General features: G+C 42.0%; 3 protein-coding genes across 4 annotated transcripts in view; 1 reads left to right on the forward strand and 2 right to left on the reverse strand.

Annotated features, from left to right (window-relative positions):
* The window catches only part of LOC307008913 (butyrophilin subfamily 1 member A1-like), a 250,491-nt gene that overhangs the window by 177,423 nt on the left and 55,860 nt on the right, over positions 1 to 17,208 (reverse strand). The gene's annotated exons all lie outside the window — the stretch shown is intronic.
* Positions 1 to 17,208, forward strand: part of LOC307008983 (exportin-6-like) — a 56,048-nt gene that overhangs the window by 19,099 nt on the left and 19,741 nt on the right. Inside the window, exons 2-4 of the mRNA XM_079632347.1 lie at positions 7,747 to 7,902; positions 8,023 to 8,137; positions 8,218 to 8,296. Coding sequence (XP_079488473.1) covers positions 8,037 to 8,137; positions 8,218 to 8,296 — 180 coding nt within the window. The 5' untranslated portion in view covers positions 7,747 to 7,902; positions 8,023 to 8,036. The remainder of the gene's footprint in view (positions 1 to 7,746; positions 7,903 to 8,022; positions 8,138 to 8,217; positions 8,297 to 17,208) is intronic.
* On the reverse strand, positions 12,710 to 16,924 carry LOC307008972 (transposon TX1 uncharacterized 82 kDa protein). Its single transcript, XM_079632322.1, has 2 exons — positions 15,819 to 16,924; positions 12,710 to 14,652 (listed from the first exon to the last, which is right to left on the reverse strand). The coding sequence occupies exons 1-2, from the start codon at positions 16,858 to 16,860 to the stop codon at positions 14,615 to 14,617; spliced, it is 1,080 nt and encodes a 359-aa protein (XP_079488448.1). The 5' UTR covers positions 16,861 to 16,924; the 3' UTR covers positions 12,710 to 14,614.

The following is a 17,208-nucleotide window of genomic DNA, read 5'->3' on the forward strand; positions in this document are numbered from 1 at the left end:
TAATAATAAATAATAATCCGAAGAAAAACAATAGGGCCTTCGCCTTTTCAAGGCTTGGGCCCTAATAATAGTTAAGAAGAATTATATTAGCGATTTAAAAGCCCTCGCTGGTGTCACACGTTGGTTAACCGGTGGGAAAAATATACAGATATTCAATTCAAATATACAGATATATTAAATATATCATCGCGCTCCACCGTCGATTTGGTGTGTGTGTGTGTGTGTGCGTGTTAAAATAATTTAGTTCAGTTAGAGAACGGGCACTAACCTACAATTAAAACCTGAACGTGTCCGCTTAATAAATCGTGAGCTGAATGAGAGTCGCAGCAAAGATCAGCACAAGGAGTCCAATTTCATTAATCATGGGTGGACAGCTGACTGAAAAGATGATGACGGAATTGAACACGCAATTCAAGCAATCCCATCCCCGAAATGGCGCTATGTTTAAAATGAAACTAAATGCTCACGGATGCACGGGCAATAACGCGTTCACGGCGAGGAACGAGCAGAACAGAGTGAATGTGTTTTAGTTCATTCATACTGGACGTCCAGTACTACTTTGGCTTTTAAGTTAGCGATTTAAAAGCCCCCGCTTTAATCACACATCGATTAACCGGTAGGAAAATATTCTCACAGTCACTAATATATTTATATATAAATACAATATACAATGGGCCTACCTGATTTCGAACACAAGAGGGCAGTATTGCCCTATGTATGACTTATTTTTTTACTAAATAGCACATTCTGGCTGTTTTTAACTTATACATAATTCTTAAATTGAAAAAAAGAACAAAATGGGTTTAGTTCTGATATTTGTATACTTTTATATAGAAATAAATGGTGTATAATTACATTTTTAGAAGATATGAGGCTTTTAGTGTTTCCTTTGTGGACATTACTTTAATCCTTCACCATAGCAAAACCATTTGAGATATTTAATATCCGTTCATAATTTAGCATCTTTAATGTATTTTCATCATGTTGGAAAAGTTTGGTGTGAATAAAATCAACCACCGCTAAAAACTCGGAGTCTAAAATATATCAAAAATCACATTCAAACCAAAATATCTGACTTTCTGTTGGTCGGAGCTAATGACTGTAAATGAGAAAGTTGTTCGGCTTGATAAGATCAATATACACGCTGAGTTTTGTAACTGTAGGTAAAACTATAACTAAGTTATAACACACTTTATGCATCCTTTTTTAATCATAAATTCGTTTCCTCGCCACGGCCAAACCGTTCGAGATATCAAAAATCCGTCCGCAATTTAGCATCCTCCATGTCTTGACTTCATGCACACCGAGTTTCGTGGTCATCGGATGAATTCTCTGGGAGAAGTGTTTCAAATGCCAGAACATGCGTTTCCATACAGCCCATAATAGCCGACTTCCTGTTGGACTGGCGTAAAACTTAGAGCACGAAAGTTGTTCGGCCCGATGAGATCTATATGTGTACCGAGTTTCATATTATTACATGCAAGCGTGTTTGATATATGGACATGTTTTTGAATCCCATTCCAGGGGGCGCTGCCGAGCCCCCCTGCCACGCCCGGGTACCAGCTTCAGTCGGGCCCTGATGGCCGCGGGTTCTGACATTCGTGCAAAGTTTCAAGAGTTTTTGAGCACGTTAAGGGCCCCAAAAGTGCCCGAGAAGTCCCACACAGCAGAGAAAGGGTTAAAATAAAGCCCCCCTTCTCTCTCACACACACAGACAGAGAGAGACTGGCAAAATTCCCATCAAATCACATTCAAACCAAAATATCTGACTTCCTGTTGGTCGGAGCTAATGACTGTAAATTAGAAAGTTGTCCGGCTCGTGGAGATAAATATAGATACCGATTTTTGTTACTGTAGGTAAAACTAATACCCCATTTTTGACTAAAGGTGGCGCTACTGAGCCCCTTACCATGCCCGTTTCTGAAACTGTGCACAAGTGTACTAGGCAATAAATGTAAAGTGTCTGTCGAGTTTCATGCAATTTCAAGTATGCTAAGAGTCTCAAAAACTTTAAAAAATAATATTAAAGTTTGATGCGTTGCCATGGCAACAGTATTTAAGATATCAATAATCCTTTCACAGGTCTACATCTGCCGTGTGTTTACATTATACAGATGAAGTTTGAAGCAAATCGGGTAAAAATAAGAGGGTGATTTTAAAGCATTTTGAAAGTGACACACTTCCTGCTGCCAGTTGGTGGCGCTATAACTTTTACTCACAATAGTCACATCCATGTGATCGGCCTCTTACAGCGAACACACTGCTGAAGTTTCATCAAGATCAATTAATGTATGAGGATGTTATAACACACTTCCTGTTTCCAATATTCGCCATAAATTTGTTTCCTCGCCACGGCCAAACCGTTCGAGATATCAAAAATCCCCTCGCAATTTTTCATCCTCCATGTCTTGACTTCATGCACACCGAGTTTCGTGGTGATTGGTTGAATTTTCTAGGAGGAGTATTTTAAATTCCATTGCATGTGTTTTTTAAACTACGCCAAATAGCCGACTTCCTGTTGGGCTGGGGTAAAAAGTCAGAGCACGAAGGATATATGAACCGGTGAGATCTATAAGTGTACCGAGTTTCATATTATTTCATGCAAGCGTGTTTGATTTATGGACCAAGTTTTCGGACCGCGTTCCAGGGGGCGCTGTCGAGCCCCCCTGCCACGCCCGGGTCCCAGCTTCAGTCCGGCTCTAATGGCCGCGGGTTCTGACCAGTGTGCAAAGTTTCAAGAGTTTTTGAGCACGTTAAGGCCCCTAAAAGTGCCCAAAAGGTAGTAATATAATAATAATAAAATATATATATATATATATATATATATATATATATAAATAAATATAGCTGCAAGCAGCGATTACGGGCCCAAGCCGGTGGCACCGCCACCCTGGTGCCTTTAGTTACACTAAAGGCACCGGGCTGGCGCTGCCACCGGCTTGGGCCCTCCATCGCTGCTTGCAGCTATATTTATTTATATATATATATATATATATATATATATATATATATAAAAAGCCGCCATCCCGTTGCCTTTCGGGTTCCTGTGCACGACGGGCAATAACGTAACCCCGCTTTGACTGTCGAGAAGAAGTCTGCTTTAGAGCTTGTATCAGTGTGAGTCTTTCTGCTCCCCTCCAAACACACACAGAAAAGGGGGGGGCTGTCTGTATGTGTGCCCTCCCTCCCTCCCCACACACAGAGAGAGACAAACACAGAGACACACACAGAGAGAGACAAAACCACATTCAAACCAAAATATCTGACTTCCTGTTGGTCGGAGCTTATGACTGTAAATGAGAAAGTTGTCCGGATCAATAAGCACAATATAGAGACCGAGTTTTGTGACTGTAGGTAAAAATAACCCACCCACTTTAGTCAAAAGTATCTTGAAAGTAACACACTTCCTGCTGCCAGTTGGTGGCGCTATAACTTTGACTCACAATAGTCACATCCATGTGATCGCCCTCTTACAAAAAACACACTGCTGAAGTTTCATCAAGATCAATAAATGTATGAAGACGTTATAACACATTGTGTTTTTCTTTTCTCGCCATAACTTCGTTTCCTCGCCACGGCCAAACCGTTCGAGATATCAAAAATCCGTCCGCAATTTAGCGTCCTCAATGTCTTGACTTCATGCTGACCGAGTTTGGTGGCGATAGGATAATTTTTCTTGGAGGAGTATATCAAATTCCAGGGGCATGCATTTTCATACAGCCCATGATAGCCGACTTCCTGTTGGACTGGCGTAAAACTTAGAGCACGAAAGTTGTTCGGCTCGATTAAATCTATATGTGTACCGAGTTTCATATTATTACATGCAAACGTGTTTGATATATGGACCAAGTTTTTCGGACCACGTTCAAGGGGGCGCTGTTGAGCTCCCCTGCCACGCCCGGGTACCAGCTTCAGCCCAGCCCTGATGGTCGCAGGTTCTGACCTGTGTGCAAAGTTTCAAGAGTTTTCGAGCACGTTAAGGGCCCCAAAAGTGCCCGAGAAGTCCCACACAGCAGAGAAAGGGTTAAAATAAAGCCCCCCTCCTCTCTCACACACACAGACACTGAGAGAGACTGGCAAAATTCCCATCAAATCACATTCAAACCAAAATATCTGACTTCCTGTTGGTCGGAGCTAATGACTGTAAATTAGAAAGTTGTCCGGCTCGGGGAGATAAATATAAATACCGATTTTTGTTACTGTAGGTAAAACTAATACCCCATTTTTGACTAAAGGTGGCGCTACTGAGCCCCTTACCACGCCCGTTTCTGAAACTTCACACATGCCTAGTACCTAATAAATCTGATATGCATGTTGAGTTTCATGCAATTTGAAGCATGTTAAGAGCCTCAAATGCACCCAAAAAGAATATAAAAGTTTAAAGCGTTGCCATGGCAACAGTATTTAAGATATCAATAATTCTTTCACAGGTCTACATCTGCCGTGTGTTTACATTATACACATAAAGTTTGAAGCAAATCGGGTAAAAATAAGAGGGTGAATTCAAAGCATTTCGAAAGTGACACACTTCCTGCTGCCAGTTGGTGGCGCTATAACTTTGACTCACAATAGTCACATCCATTTGATGGGCCTCTTACAACGAACACACTGCTGAAGTTTCATCAAGATCAATTAATGTATGAGGATGTTATAACACACTTCCTGTTTCCAATATTCGCCATAAATTCGTTTCCTCGCCACGGCCAAACCGTTCGAGATATCAAAAATCCCCTCGCAATTTATCATCCTCCATGTCTTGACTTCATGCACACCGAGTTTCGTGGTGATTGGTTGAATCGTCTAGGAGGAGTATTTTAAATTCCATTGCATGTGTTTTTTAAACTACGCCAAATAGCCGACTTCCTGTTGGGCTGGGGTAAAAAGTCAGAGCACGAAGGATATATGAACCGATGAGATCTATAAGTGTACCGAGTTTCATATTATTACACGCAAGCGTGTTTGATTTATGGACCAAGTTTTCGGACCGCGTTCCAGGGGGCGCTGTCGAGCCCCCCTGCCACGCCCGGCTCCCAGCTTCAATCCGGCTCTAATGGCCGCGGGTTCTGACATTTGTGCAAAGTTTCAAGAGTTTTTGAGCACGTTAAGGCCCCCAAAAGTGCCCAAAAGGTAGTAATATAATAATAATGAAGAATAATCCGGAGGAAAACAATAGGGCCTTCGCCTTTTCAAGGCTTGGGCCCTAATAAAGAATAATAAATAAATATATATATATATATATATAAATAAATAAATATAGCTGCAAGCAGCGATTACGGGCCCAAGCCGGTGGCACCGCCACCCTGGTGCCTTTAGTTACACTAAAGGCACCGGGCTGGCGCTGCCACCGGCTTGGGCCCTCCATCGCTGCTTGCAGCTATATTTATTTATTTATATATATATATATATATATATATAAAAAGCCGCCACCCCGTTGCCTTTCGGGTTCCTGTGCACGACGGGCAATAACGTAACCCCGCGTTGACTGTCGAGAAGAAGTCTGCTTTTGAGCTTGTATCAGTGTGAGTCTTTCTGCTCCCCTCCAAACACACACAGAAAAGGGGGGGGGGGGGGCTGTCTGTGTGTGTGCCCTCTCTCCCTCCCCTCCCCCCCACTTCACACACACACACACACACACACACACACAGAGAGAGAATGGCAGGGGGAACTCTGTCAGAGAGAGACAAAACCACATTCAAACCAAAATATCTGACTTCCTGTTGGTCGGAGCTAATGACTGTAAATGAGAAAGTTGTCCGGATCGATAAGCACAATATACAGACCGAGTTTTGTGACTGTAGGTAAAAATAACCCACCCACTTTAGTCAAAAGTATCTTGAAAGTAACACACTTCCTGCTGCCAGTTGGTGGCGCTATAACTTTGACTCACAATAGTCACATCCATGTGATCGCCCTCTTACAACAAACACACTGCTGAAGTTTCATCCAGATCAATTAATGTATGAAGACGTTATAACACATTGTGTTTTTCTTTTCTCGCCATAACTTCGTTTCCTCGTCACGGCCAAACCGTTCGAGATATCAAAAATCCGTCCGCAATTTAGCGTCCTCAATGTCTTGACTTCCTGCTGACCGAGTTTGGTGGCGATAGGATAATTTTTCTTGGAGGAGTATATAAAATTCCAGGGGCATGCATTTTCATACAGCCCATAATAGCCGACTTCCTGTTGGACTGGTGTAAAACTTAGAGCACGAAAGTTGTTCGGCCCGATTAAATCTATATGTGTACCGAGTTTCATATTATTACATGCAAACGTGTTTGATATATGGACCAAGTTTTTCGGACCACGTTCAAGGGGGCGCTGTTGAGCTCCCCTGCCACGCCCGGGTACCAGCTTCAGCCCAGCCCTGATGGCCGCAGGTTCTGACCTGTGTGCAAAGTTTCAAGAGTTTTCGAGCACGTTAAGGGCCCCAAAAGTGCCCGAGAAGTCCCACACAGCAGAGAAAGGGTTAAAATAAAGCCCCCCTCCTCTCTCTCACACACAGACACTGAGAGAGACTGGCAAAATTCCCATCAAATCACATTCAAACCAAAATATCTGACTTCCTGTTGGTCGGAGCTAATGACTGTAAATTAGAAAGTTGTCCGGCTCGGGGAGATAAATATAAATACCGATTTTTGTTACTGTAGGTAAAACTAATACCCCATTTTTGACTAAAGGTGGCGCTACTGAGCCCCTCCACCGCGCCCGTTTCTGAAACTTCACACATGCCTAGTACCTAATAAATCTGATATGCATGTTGAGTTTAATGCAATTTGAAGCATGTTAAGAGCCTCAAATGCACCCAAAAAGAATATAAAAGTTTAAAGTGTTGCCATGGCAACAGTATTTAAGATATCAATAATTCTTTCACAGGTCTACATCTGCCGTGTGTTTACATTATACACATAAAGTTTGAAGCAAATCGGGTAAAAATAAGAGGGTGAATTCAAAGCATTTTGAAAGTGACACACTTCCTGCTGCCAGTTGGTGGCGCTATAACTTTGACTCACAATAGTCACATCCATGTGATCGGCCTCTTACAACGAACACACTGCTGAAGTTTCATCAAGATCAATTAATGTATGAAGACGTTATAACACACTTCCTGTTTCCAATATTCGCCATAAATTCGTTTCCTCGCCACGGCCAAACCGTTCGAGATATCAAAAATCCCCTGGCAATTTTTCATCCTCCATGTCTTGACTTCATGCACACCGAGTTTCGTGGTGATTGGTTGAATCGTCTAGGAGGAGTATTTTAAATTCCATTGCATGTGTTTTTTAAACTACGCCAAATAGCCGACTTCCTGTTGGGCTGGGGTAAAAAGTCAGAGCATGAAGGATATATGAACCGATGAGATCTATAAGTGTACCGAGTTTCATATTATTTCATGCAAGCGTGTTTGATTTATGGACCAAGTTTTCGGACCCCATTCCAGGGGGCGCTGTCGAGCCCCCCTGCCACGCCCGGGTACCAGCTTCAGTCCGGCTCTAATGGCCGCAGGTTCTGACCTGTGTGCAAAGTTTCAAGAGTTTTTGAGCACGTTAAGAGACCCAAAAGTGCCCGAATAGTCGTAAGAAAAATAATAATAATAATAATAATAATAATAATAATAATAATAATAATCCGAAGGAAAACAATAGGGCCTTCGCCTTTTCAAGGCTTGGGCCCTAATAATCCGAAGAAAAACAATAGGGCCTTCGCCTTTTCAAGGCTTGGGCCCTAATAATGATGTGTCCCTCAGGTAAAGCGGTGATCCAGCAGACTCTGTGTGTGTTGAAGGATCTGGTGGACAGTATATCAGGAGAAGCCACTAAATCACGTCAGATCTGTTACCACAGCCTGCAGGAGTCAGTCCAGGTCACGCTCGCACTGTTCCCTCACTTCATCCAGCAGCCAGGTGAACAAATCATCTCAGCGTTTATGACCAATACTTCTGCCTTCTGTTGCTGTAATGATCTCTCTCTCTCTCTCTCTCTCTCTCTCTCTCTCTCTCTCTCTCTCTCTCTCTCTCTCTCAGATGTGACAGACGAGATGCTGAGTTTCTTCCTCACGCTGTTTCAAGCGCTGCGTGTTCAGATGGGTGTAGCTTTCACAGAGCAGATCATCCAGACGTTCCTCAGCATGTTCACCAGGTGACCTTGTCTTCCTCACGCTCACTCGTCATCACGTGTCACTGCGTTTACTGATGCTCACTGATCTTCATGTTCCTCAGGGATCAGCTGGCCGTCAGCATCTTACAGGAGGGCAGCTCGGGGTCCAGAGTGGTTCAGAAGTTCCTCAAGATTCTGCAGGTAAAACCACTTTGTGTTTGAGCTTAAGTGGTTATTAAGCCTATAAAGCAGGGGTTCTCAAAGTTTTGATAGGTGAGGGCCAATTTAGGAACCCAACATTGAACTGAGGGCCGCCAAAGGGGCGGGGGAGAAAAAGAAAAAAAAAACTGAAGAGAAAATCCCATTTAAAATAATTTTAATGACCAGGTTGCATCTCTACAGTTTAAATTTACTGCAATCAACACATTTTAATTTATAACTGAGGCTAAACCTGGCAAAACTTGTGAAAATCTTGAGAAAAATTGCAATTCAAACAAAATCCCTAGGGTTCTCTACCTCAACAGACAAATTTTGGATATAACCAGGGGTGCACATAACTGGTACGCAGGTACGCATGCGCGACAAAAATCAGGAATGCGTAATGCCACTTGTGTTACTACGCGCCTTTGCGTACTTTAAGGGTAACTGTCGCCAAAATGCAACATAGAACACTGCTTTCATTTAATTTTTTCACGTTTTAAATGACGACCACGTCAACGAATAAAAACTAGACGGAAATTAGGGAGGGACGATTGGGGAAGAGATCCAGTCAGAACTGATTTGCGTTTGTGGTAGATGCGCACATTTGAATTGTAACGTGCTGATCTACCCGGCGCACACGAGTTGGCATGCGCTTGATGCATGTCTCAAATCATTAAAAAACGTCTGGGATAAAGAGAAGAGCAGACATGGATAGATCTGAATAAGAGAGACGACGCGAAAGAGAGCTTTATTCGGTATGCTTTTCTGTGCGAACACACACACATACGCGACCCGAAGCGTGCAGTCCTGCACATAGACAGCGCGCAAGGACTGAATTAAGCTCTCTTTCGCATCTGAATGGACAAATACACACAAACTTATGTCTAAATGTCAGTTTTGGAGAACATTCACGTGAACCCAGTCGGTTATGTCTTTACAGAACGTACAGTGCATCAGTGCAATTGGATCTGCATTCTGCACACTCGGCCTTAAAGTGACAGTGCGTAATAAACCTAATGCCTTCTGTACACTTAAAGGGCACCTATTATGACATTTAAAATGTTCCTAATGTTGTTTAGGGAGTCCCCAACAACAGTTTTACATGCATGCAATGACAAAAAACACTTTTGTTTTCGTATAATATGCATTTATTTTTACCTGATTTGCTCACCGACTCCCAAATGATTCGTTCAACGACTCGTTTTTCAAACCCCTCCTTTGCGCGACGCTAATCTGCGATTGGTCAGATGACCCAGCAGTGTTTACACTTATTTTTAACACGGAGTACAATGATGCTTTTATCAATTCAATTTTGTTATAATAATGATTATAGTCCACTGCTTTATTTTGTAGTAAAAAAAACTAAAAATAAGATAAAGAATTTAATGTTAGCGAGCATAGCCCAGATAGAGTTCATATTGTAAAAGCACAATCAGTCTTTGTTTGCGTTAGCCCGATGCATAAACATAACGTTTTTACAAAAAATGTAAAAAAAAAAATGCAGTTACGTTACTAGTACGAGGTATTACTCTATTCATTAAGACAACTCCGAATACAACGACAAACACTTCACATATCTCAATACAATTGTCATTGAAGACCTAGAAGCTAAACGGTGCGTACACAACAAACAAACAAAATAATTATTAAGCATGCTACATAAAACATAAAAGCAACAATTATTAATAACACTTACAGGTTGTGATACGGAGGAGGAAGCTGATGCAAATACACCTGGAACTGAACCTTCCTTCAATATCAGTCGGCTCGCGAATCCCAGTTTGAGTGCATTTAAGTTGGTAAAGCAATCGTCTTCAAAATGGCGCGAGCAAAGCACAAGGCTCGGACTAATACTTCTGTGGTATAGTTGTATATATGAATTGTAGCCACTTAGTCTTCAAATGCTCCTCCTTGGGCAGATGAAAAAAGTTGTCTTTTGAGCCGCACTTCAGAACACAGCATCTCGTCGCCATGATGTTTCCCTGCTGGCCTTGGAGCGCAATAAGTGGGCGTATCGTATTCAAATAACTTGACAAGTTGACGTCATCTAGTCAGAGAAAAAGCTTCGGTCTTCTAACGATTCATAAAAATGACTCCGAGTCGACTCTTACTTTTGAAAGACAATAACTTTATATACGGTGCACTTTCATATTTCAAACTTTGCAGGATGTTTTTGTTCACTTGGATCTATGTTACACACTACATGAAAGGTAAATTTCAAAATTCCATAATAGGTGCCCTTTAATATTGATCAAATAACAAAATAAAAAGAAAATTCACTGCTGTTTAATATCTTTAATAAGGATTCATTATATTTAATTTATACAAATAAATATATCTGAACAATCAAATAATACTTTAAATAAATATTTTCCAAAGGTGTTTTCTATCATTTTAGGTAGTTTCCCCCCCCCCCCCCCACGCTGATGTAAATTTAAGTGTTAGTTTTTTTAATTAGTTTGGTTTTAGTTAGTTATTTTATGCTATAAAAACGGGCATGTGACGTCATGATTGACAGCTGTGGCTACGCTACATTATAGGGGTGAGTACCAAACACCATCTCCTGGTACTCACCTGAGTAACTCACTGAAAAAGTTATGTGCACCCCTGGATATAACAGTCCTGTGTGCAGTCCATTTCAAGTACGAGAGAGAGAGCGCAGAGAGAGAGAGAGAGCGCGGAGAGAGAGAGAGAGCGCAGAGAGAGAGAGAGAGAGCGCGGAGAGAGAGAGAGAGCGCGGAGAGAGAGAGAGAGAGCGCGGAGAGAGAGAGAGAGCGCAGAGAGAGAGAGAGAGCGCGGAGAGAGAGAGAGAGCGCGGAGAGAGAGAGAGCGCAGAGAGAGAGAGAGAGCGCGGAGAGAGAGAGAGAGCGCGGAGAGAGAGAGAGAGCGCGGAGAGAGAGAGAGAGAGCGCGGAGAGAGAGAGAGAGCGCGGAGAGAGAGAGAGAGAGCGCGGAGAGAGAGAGAGAGCGCGGAGAGAGAGAGAGAGAGCGCGGAGAGAGAGAGAGAGCGCAGAGAGAGAGAGAGAGCGCGGAGAGAGAGAGAGAGCGCGGAGAGAGAGAGAGCGCAGAGAGAGAGAGAGAGCGCGGAGAGAGAGAGAGAGCGCGGAGAGAGAGAGAGAGCGCGGAGAGAGAGAGAGCGCAGAGAGAGAGAGAGCGCAGAGAGAGAGAGAGAGAGAGAGAGCGCAGAGAGAGAGAGAGAGCGCAGAGAGAGAGAGAGAGCGCAGAGAGAGAACAGAGAGACAGAGAGAGAGAGAGAGAGAGAAAACAGAGAGACAGACAGACAGAGAGACTTTGACTTTAAGGGTCTCTTTAATACAAAATTTAAAAAATTACATGAACATTATAAAAGAAAAAAAGAATAGATTAAGTGAAAACTCACACAATTATTAGTATTGTTTTACAAGAAAACATTGCTCAAATATAAATTAGCAAACCTTCATCAGAGTCAACTCCACAAATACACTGATTAACTTCCCATCTATATTTGAACATCTCCAGATCATTTATCAACTTATAATAACTGTACTCTATGTTGATACGGGATTTTATTAATCCGTTTAATACTGAAATAACATCAGTTGAACCCTTGTCACTCAATTTACTTTTTCTTGTCAACCATATAGCCATCTTTGCTTGTCCAAATAAATAATTTAGTAAAACATGATTCTCCCTTTTATTCCTGCTATATTTAGGCCCATAAATAAACCTTTCAGGTGAAAAATCTTCCCCCAGGGTTTGACACCACTCTTCCATTTTAAGAAATAAATGTTGTAATCTCACACAATTAAAAAATAAATGGAAGACTGTTTCTTGTACTCCACAAAAAGGACATCCCTCCCCAACCTGTGGGTCAAGGTGTGCTCTGTGTCTGTTCGTAGCTATTATACCATGCACAACCCTCCATTGCAGGTCCCCAGTACTTTTCTCAATGGGGGGTTTGTACAGGGTCCTCCAGCAGCCTTTAGGGGAAGCGCCTGGCCCAAAGATCTCATGCCATTTAGTCTCTCTCACACTCTGCAACTGCAGGAGATGTATCACCTTTACACACAGCCCATACATAGTTTTCCTTCCAGCATTGCTAAAAAGTCCAAGCTCAGGTGTTTTAAAGGAGAGCAGACCATTCTCCATTTCTTGCCAAGTTCTGATATCAGGTGAGAAAAGCAACTCTGGAAAGACAGGAGTCTCCTCTTCTCCAACAGGTGTCTCTAAAGAGTCTCTATAATCTTTGGGTAAAAACTCATAGATTTGAGTCAACAGTCTCTCTGCCACACGAACTGACCGTAAGCCCATTTTTGAAGCTAGGTTCTCAGCAGAAATCCATCCTGCTTCAGAAACAAAGTGTCCAATTTTGGTGAAACCTGCATTCCACATCGCTTTAATGAGGGACCCAGATTTAAAACCATCCAAATCCAGTGCAGGATTAAAAAACAGTGGTTCTTCTCTCACCCACAGGCCTTTCACACCATTTTGTTGCCGAGAGAATTTGAAAAGTGTCCATGTTTTTAACACTGATCTATAAAAAGATGTCAATCCGCTCAGATCTGTTTTCCCAATGTCCATAAGAAAAAAGTGGCGGTCAAATCCCATGTTGCCCGCTCTCTTCAGGAGGGTGCAGGCTATTCCAGCCCAGCTTACATCTTCTCCATATAACAGTCTCTGAGCCGTCTGGAGTCTAAAAGCTCTGACTCTGGCTCCAATGTCGACCAGCCCCTGTCCTCCTTCCTGTAGTGGCAGATAGAGCACTGGTGCCTTCAGCCAGTGCTGTCCTGACCAGAAGAAGTCCACTAGGCACCGTTGAATTCGTCTTACCAGCTCTTCTGGAGGCTCTAGGATCATCATTTTGTGCCACAGAGATGATGCAACCAGGTTGTTACAGACCAGGACTCTCCCCCTGTAGGACAGCTGGGGCAGCAACCATTTCCAGTGAGACAACCGAGCACACACTTTCTCCACTAGGCCCTCCCAATTTTTATTCCTATATTCCTCTGTCCCTAAGAAAACTCCTAAATATTTGAACCCTGCCTTCCCCCACAACAAACCACCAGGAAGTGAAGGACTACTCGAGTCCTGACCACACCACACAGCATTACTTTTTTGCCAATTAACTTTGGCTGAAGATGCTTTCCCATAACATTCCAAAGCCATTTTTAAACATTGAACATCACTGTGATTTTTAATTAAAACAGTGACATCGTCTGCATATGCAGAGAGTTGAATAAGACTCTTAAACTCCAGTGTATTTACTTGTAGACCTGTAAGATGTTCTCGTAATTTACATAGTAAAGGCTCAATGGCTATACTATAAAGTTGACCTGAAATAGGACAACCTTGTCTAATGCCTCTGTTAACTTTTACAGGAATACTAAGGCCACCAGCTATTTTAATCATGCATTGTGCTCCAGCATACAGCAGTCTTATTTTGGAAATAAAACTCTCCCCAAATCCAAAAGCTTTTAAAGTATCAAAAAGAAAAGTGTGATCGACTCTGTCAAAGGCCTTTTCTTGGTCCAATGACAGAAAACCCAAATTGGCATTATTATGAGAAGCAAAATCAAAAATGTCACGTACCAAATGCAAATTATCTATTATAGATCTATTTTTTACACAATAAGATTGATCTTTATGTATAATCGTATATAGTATACTATTTACCCTGTTGGCCAGACACTTTGAAAAAATTTTGTAATCAGAGCCGAGAATTGCTATTGGTCTCCAGTTCTTTAAAAGAGTGAGGTCACCTTTTTTGGGGAGTAGCGTTAAGACTGCCCTCTGAGAACTCAAAGGAAGAATTCCTTCATTGATGCATTTTTGGATCACCTCAAAATAATCATAACCAATAATATTCCAAAAAAACTTATAAAATTCAGCGGGTAACCCATCCAGTCCTGGGGTACGTCCTGAGGAAAGTCCCATAACAGCAGCAGTGACCTCTTCAAAAGTGAGTTCAGTCTCTAAAAAGTCCTTATGTTCTGATTTTAAGACAGGAAGATCTTGTAATAGTTGGTTTCTGCACAGTTCATCTGAATTTTCGGCAGCATATAAATTAGAATAAAAATCCACAGCAAGTTTGCGCATCACTACCGGGTCTGAAGTGTTGTGTCCATTATTGTCCTTTAAAACGTGCATCAGTTTTTCTTGCCCTTTTTTCCTCTCCAAGTTAAAGAAGTAAGAAGAAGGTCCATCCATGTCTCTTGTTGTTAAGAACCGACTTCTTACAAGAGCTCCTTTAACTTTTTCATTTAAAACGAAACTCAACTGATTTTTCCTTTCAGTCCACAGTGCTTGTAGATCTCCATCATCATTATCATGCATACTCTTTTCAATGTCCATGATCTCTTTTTCCAACAGTACTAGTGTCTTTTTCAAAATTAAAGAGGTATGAGATGCATACTGCTGACAAAACCCTCTTATGTGCGCTTTGCCAACTTCCCACCACTGAATAACATTTTCATAAAGACATTTTTCATTTTTCCAGTTTTCCCAAAAAAAATTAAAATTCTCACAAAAAGTTTTATCTTCCAAAAGTTTAACATTGAAGTGCCAGTAATAACTAGTATGCTTCCTTTCGGTCAGAATACACTCAAATGTAATAAGTTTATGATCAGAAAGAGCCGTAGGGATGATATTTGTGTTAACAATCTTATTTCTCATGTTTTGTGATGTATAAAAACGGTCCAAACGTGCTCCAGAAACGCTGCCATTGCCAACTTTCATCCATGTATACTGCCGTACTAATAAATTATGCTCTCTCCATACATCTGAGTATTTTAGATTTTTAATTATATTAGCTAAACAAGTAGCTGACTGTGAATGAGGTTCTTCCCCATTCCGGTCTCGTACAAAGTCTAGAGTACAGTTCCAGTCTCCCCCCAACACAATAAGATCACCATCCTGCTTTTCTTTTAAGATCTGTTCTAATTTAGTAAAGAGCTGTACTCTGTCTGCTCCTAGGGGCATAGATGTTTACAAACAAGAAATTAAAATTCATAATTTCAGCCCTTACAGTCAAAAATCTCCCTGGTACCACTTCATCTTTGGATAAAATATTTATTTTGAGAGCAGGGGAAAAAAGTACAGCTACTCCAGCACTTACATTAGTCCCATGACTTAGAATGCTATCTCCTTCCCACCACAAGCCCCAATCAATCTCATTGTCTTCACTGCTATGGGTTTCTTGCAAAAAAACGACACTCAAATCTTTCAATCGAATAATTTCTGATAATAGCCCCTTCTTTCTCCTGTCCCTCAATCCATTTATATTAATTGATCCCACCCGCAAGATCTCCATGAACAAGGGGAAAAGAAAGAGAGAAAAACAGAACGAAAAAGTATAGGCCATTAAGATTATTTAGTTTTCCCCCTTGCTTTCTCCAACCTTTTACCTCGTCTGAGAACAGTAATATGCTTCTTAAGACGAAACCGCTTCTGTTGCGAAAGATCATCATAGTTGCTCATTTTTCTAGCCCGTAAAACAGAAGCAATAAACTTGTCAATATCAGGGAAATAATTAGTTACTTCAACACCAGCTTTTCCTTTTGTATTATCAAGAAATGCATTAATTTGTTCAACAGTATACAGATCTTTATCAGTTCCTCCTAAGCTCTCTGACCACTGATCATCATCTCCATCATCAGTACACTGGGAATAACTATCCATCTCATCTGCCATATTGTCCTCTGCGTCTTCAGCCTGTACTACATCATCAACTTCACCCACATAGTCCACACTACTCTGAGCCTCGCTCTTATCAACAGTGTCTAATACAATTCTAGATTTACCAGAAACATAGCTGCACCCAGGTTGCTCCACACTCTTAGCATTAACATTAATCTCACTCACCTCCTCCATCTTGTCCTGCTCTGTGGCTCCTTCACCCTGCTCCTCATTCCTCTGTTCATCACTTTCGCTCGTTTGCTGGTCGGTAGGCCTAATCTCAGTGTTGTTTACATCACCACTGATCGCGTCAGATGTGGACGCGCGCTGATCATCTTTATGTGGACAAGCGAAGCGTTTGTGCCCCAACTCACCACATTCAAAACACTTTAGGCTCTCGGAGCTGGCATAAACCATGTACGAATTCTCCATATGATTGACGCGGAAAGAGACTTCTAAGTTACGATCCTGTGAACTCAAAAACATTAAGACTTGGCGCCTGAAAGAGAGAACATGTTTTAGCGCGTTGTTTCGACATCCGAGGGGAATCATTCTAACGGGGCTTGCAATCTTTCCGAACCTCTGCAGTTCTTTCGTTAAGATCTCGTTAGGTATAAAAGGTGGGACGTTCGAGATTATGATTTTCGTTGCTGGAGCGGACAATGGGGTTATCGAAACGAACTTTTCTTTCACCCACATTCCGCTCACAGTCAACTGATTGACCAAGGAGTCTGATTTCAAAAATATGACGACAGCTTTATTCATCCGTGAGGCTGAAATTATATTCTCGAAACCAACCTGCTCTCCTATAACCACCAGCAGCTCTTCCACTGTCACTCCAGGTTCAGGTACACACTTGCAGCCATTACGGAGCGACAAGGTTGACATTCCTTGCGCGGAAACAGACGCCATACCGGCGTCTGAAAACCGCGCAAGCTAATTTACAAGGAAACAATAAGGCTTTTGGGCGAGGGGGAAAAAGAAAAAGAAGAAGAGAGAAGGAGAAAGAAGAAAAGTAAAAGAAAAGAAAAGGAAAAGGGAGAAAATGGAAACGAGAATTTCGCAATCGCTCTCACAAACGCGCGCTCAACTCCCACACACTCCCAACACTCGCACCGAGAGAGAGAGGGAGAGAGAGAGAGAGAGGGAGAGAGAGAGAGCGCGGAGAGAGAGAGAGAGCGCAGAGAGAGAGAGAGAGCGCGGAGAGAGAGAGAGAGCGCGGAGAGAGAGAGAGCGCAGAGAGAGAGAGAGAGCGCGGAG

This window comes from Phoxinus phoxinus (genome assembly GCF_949152265.1).
Source record: "Phoxinus phoxinus genome assembly, chromosome: 1".
Lineage (NCBI taxonomy): Eukaryota > Metazoa > Chordata > Actinopteri > Cypriniformes > Leuciscidae > Phoxinus > Phoxinus phoxinus.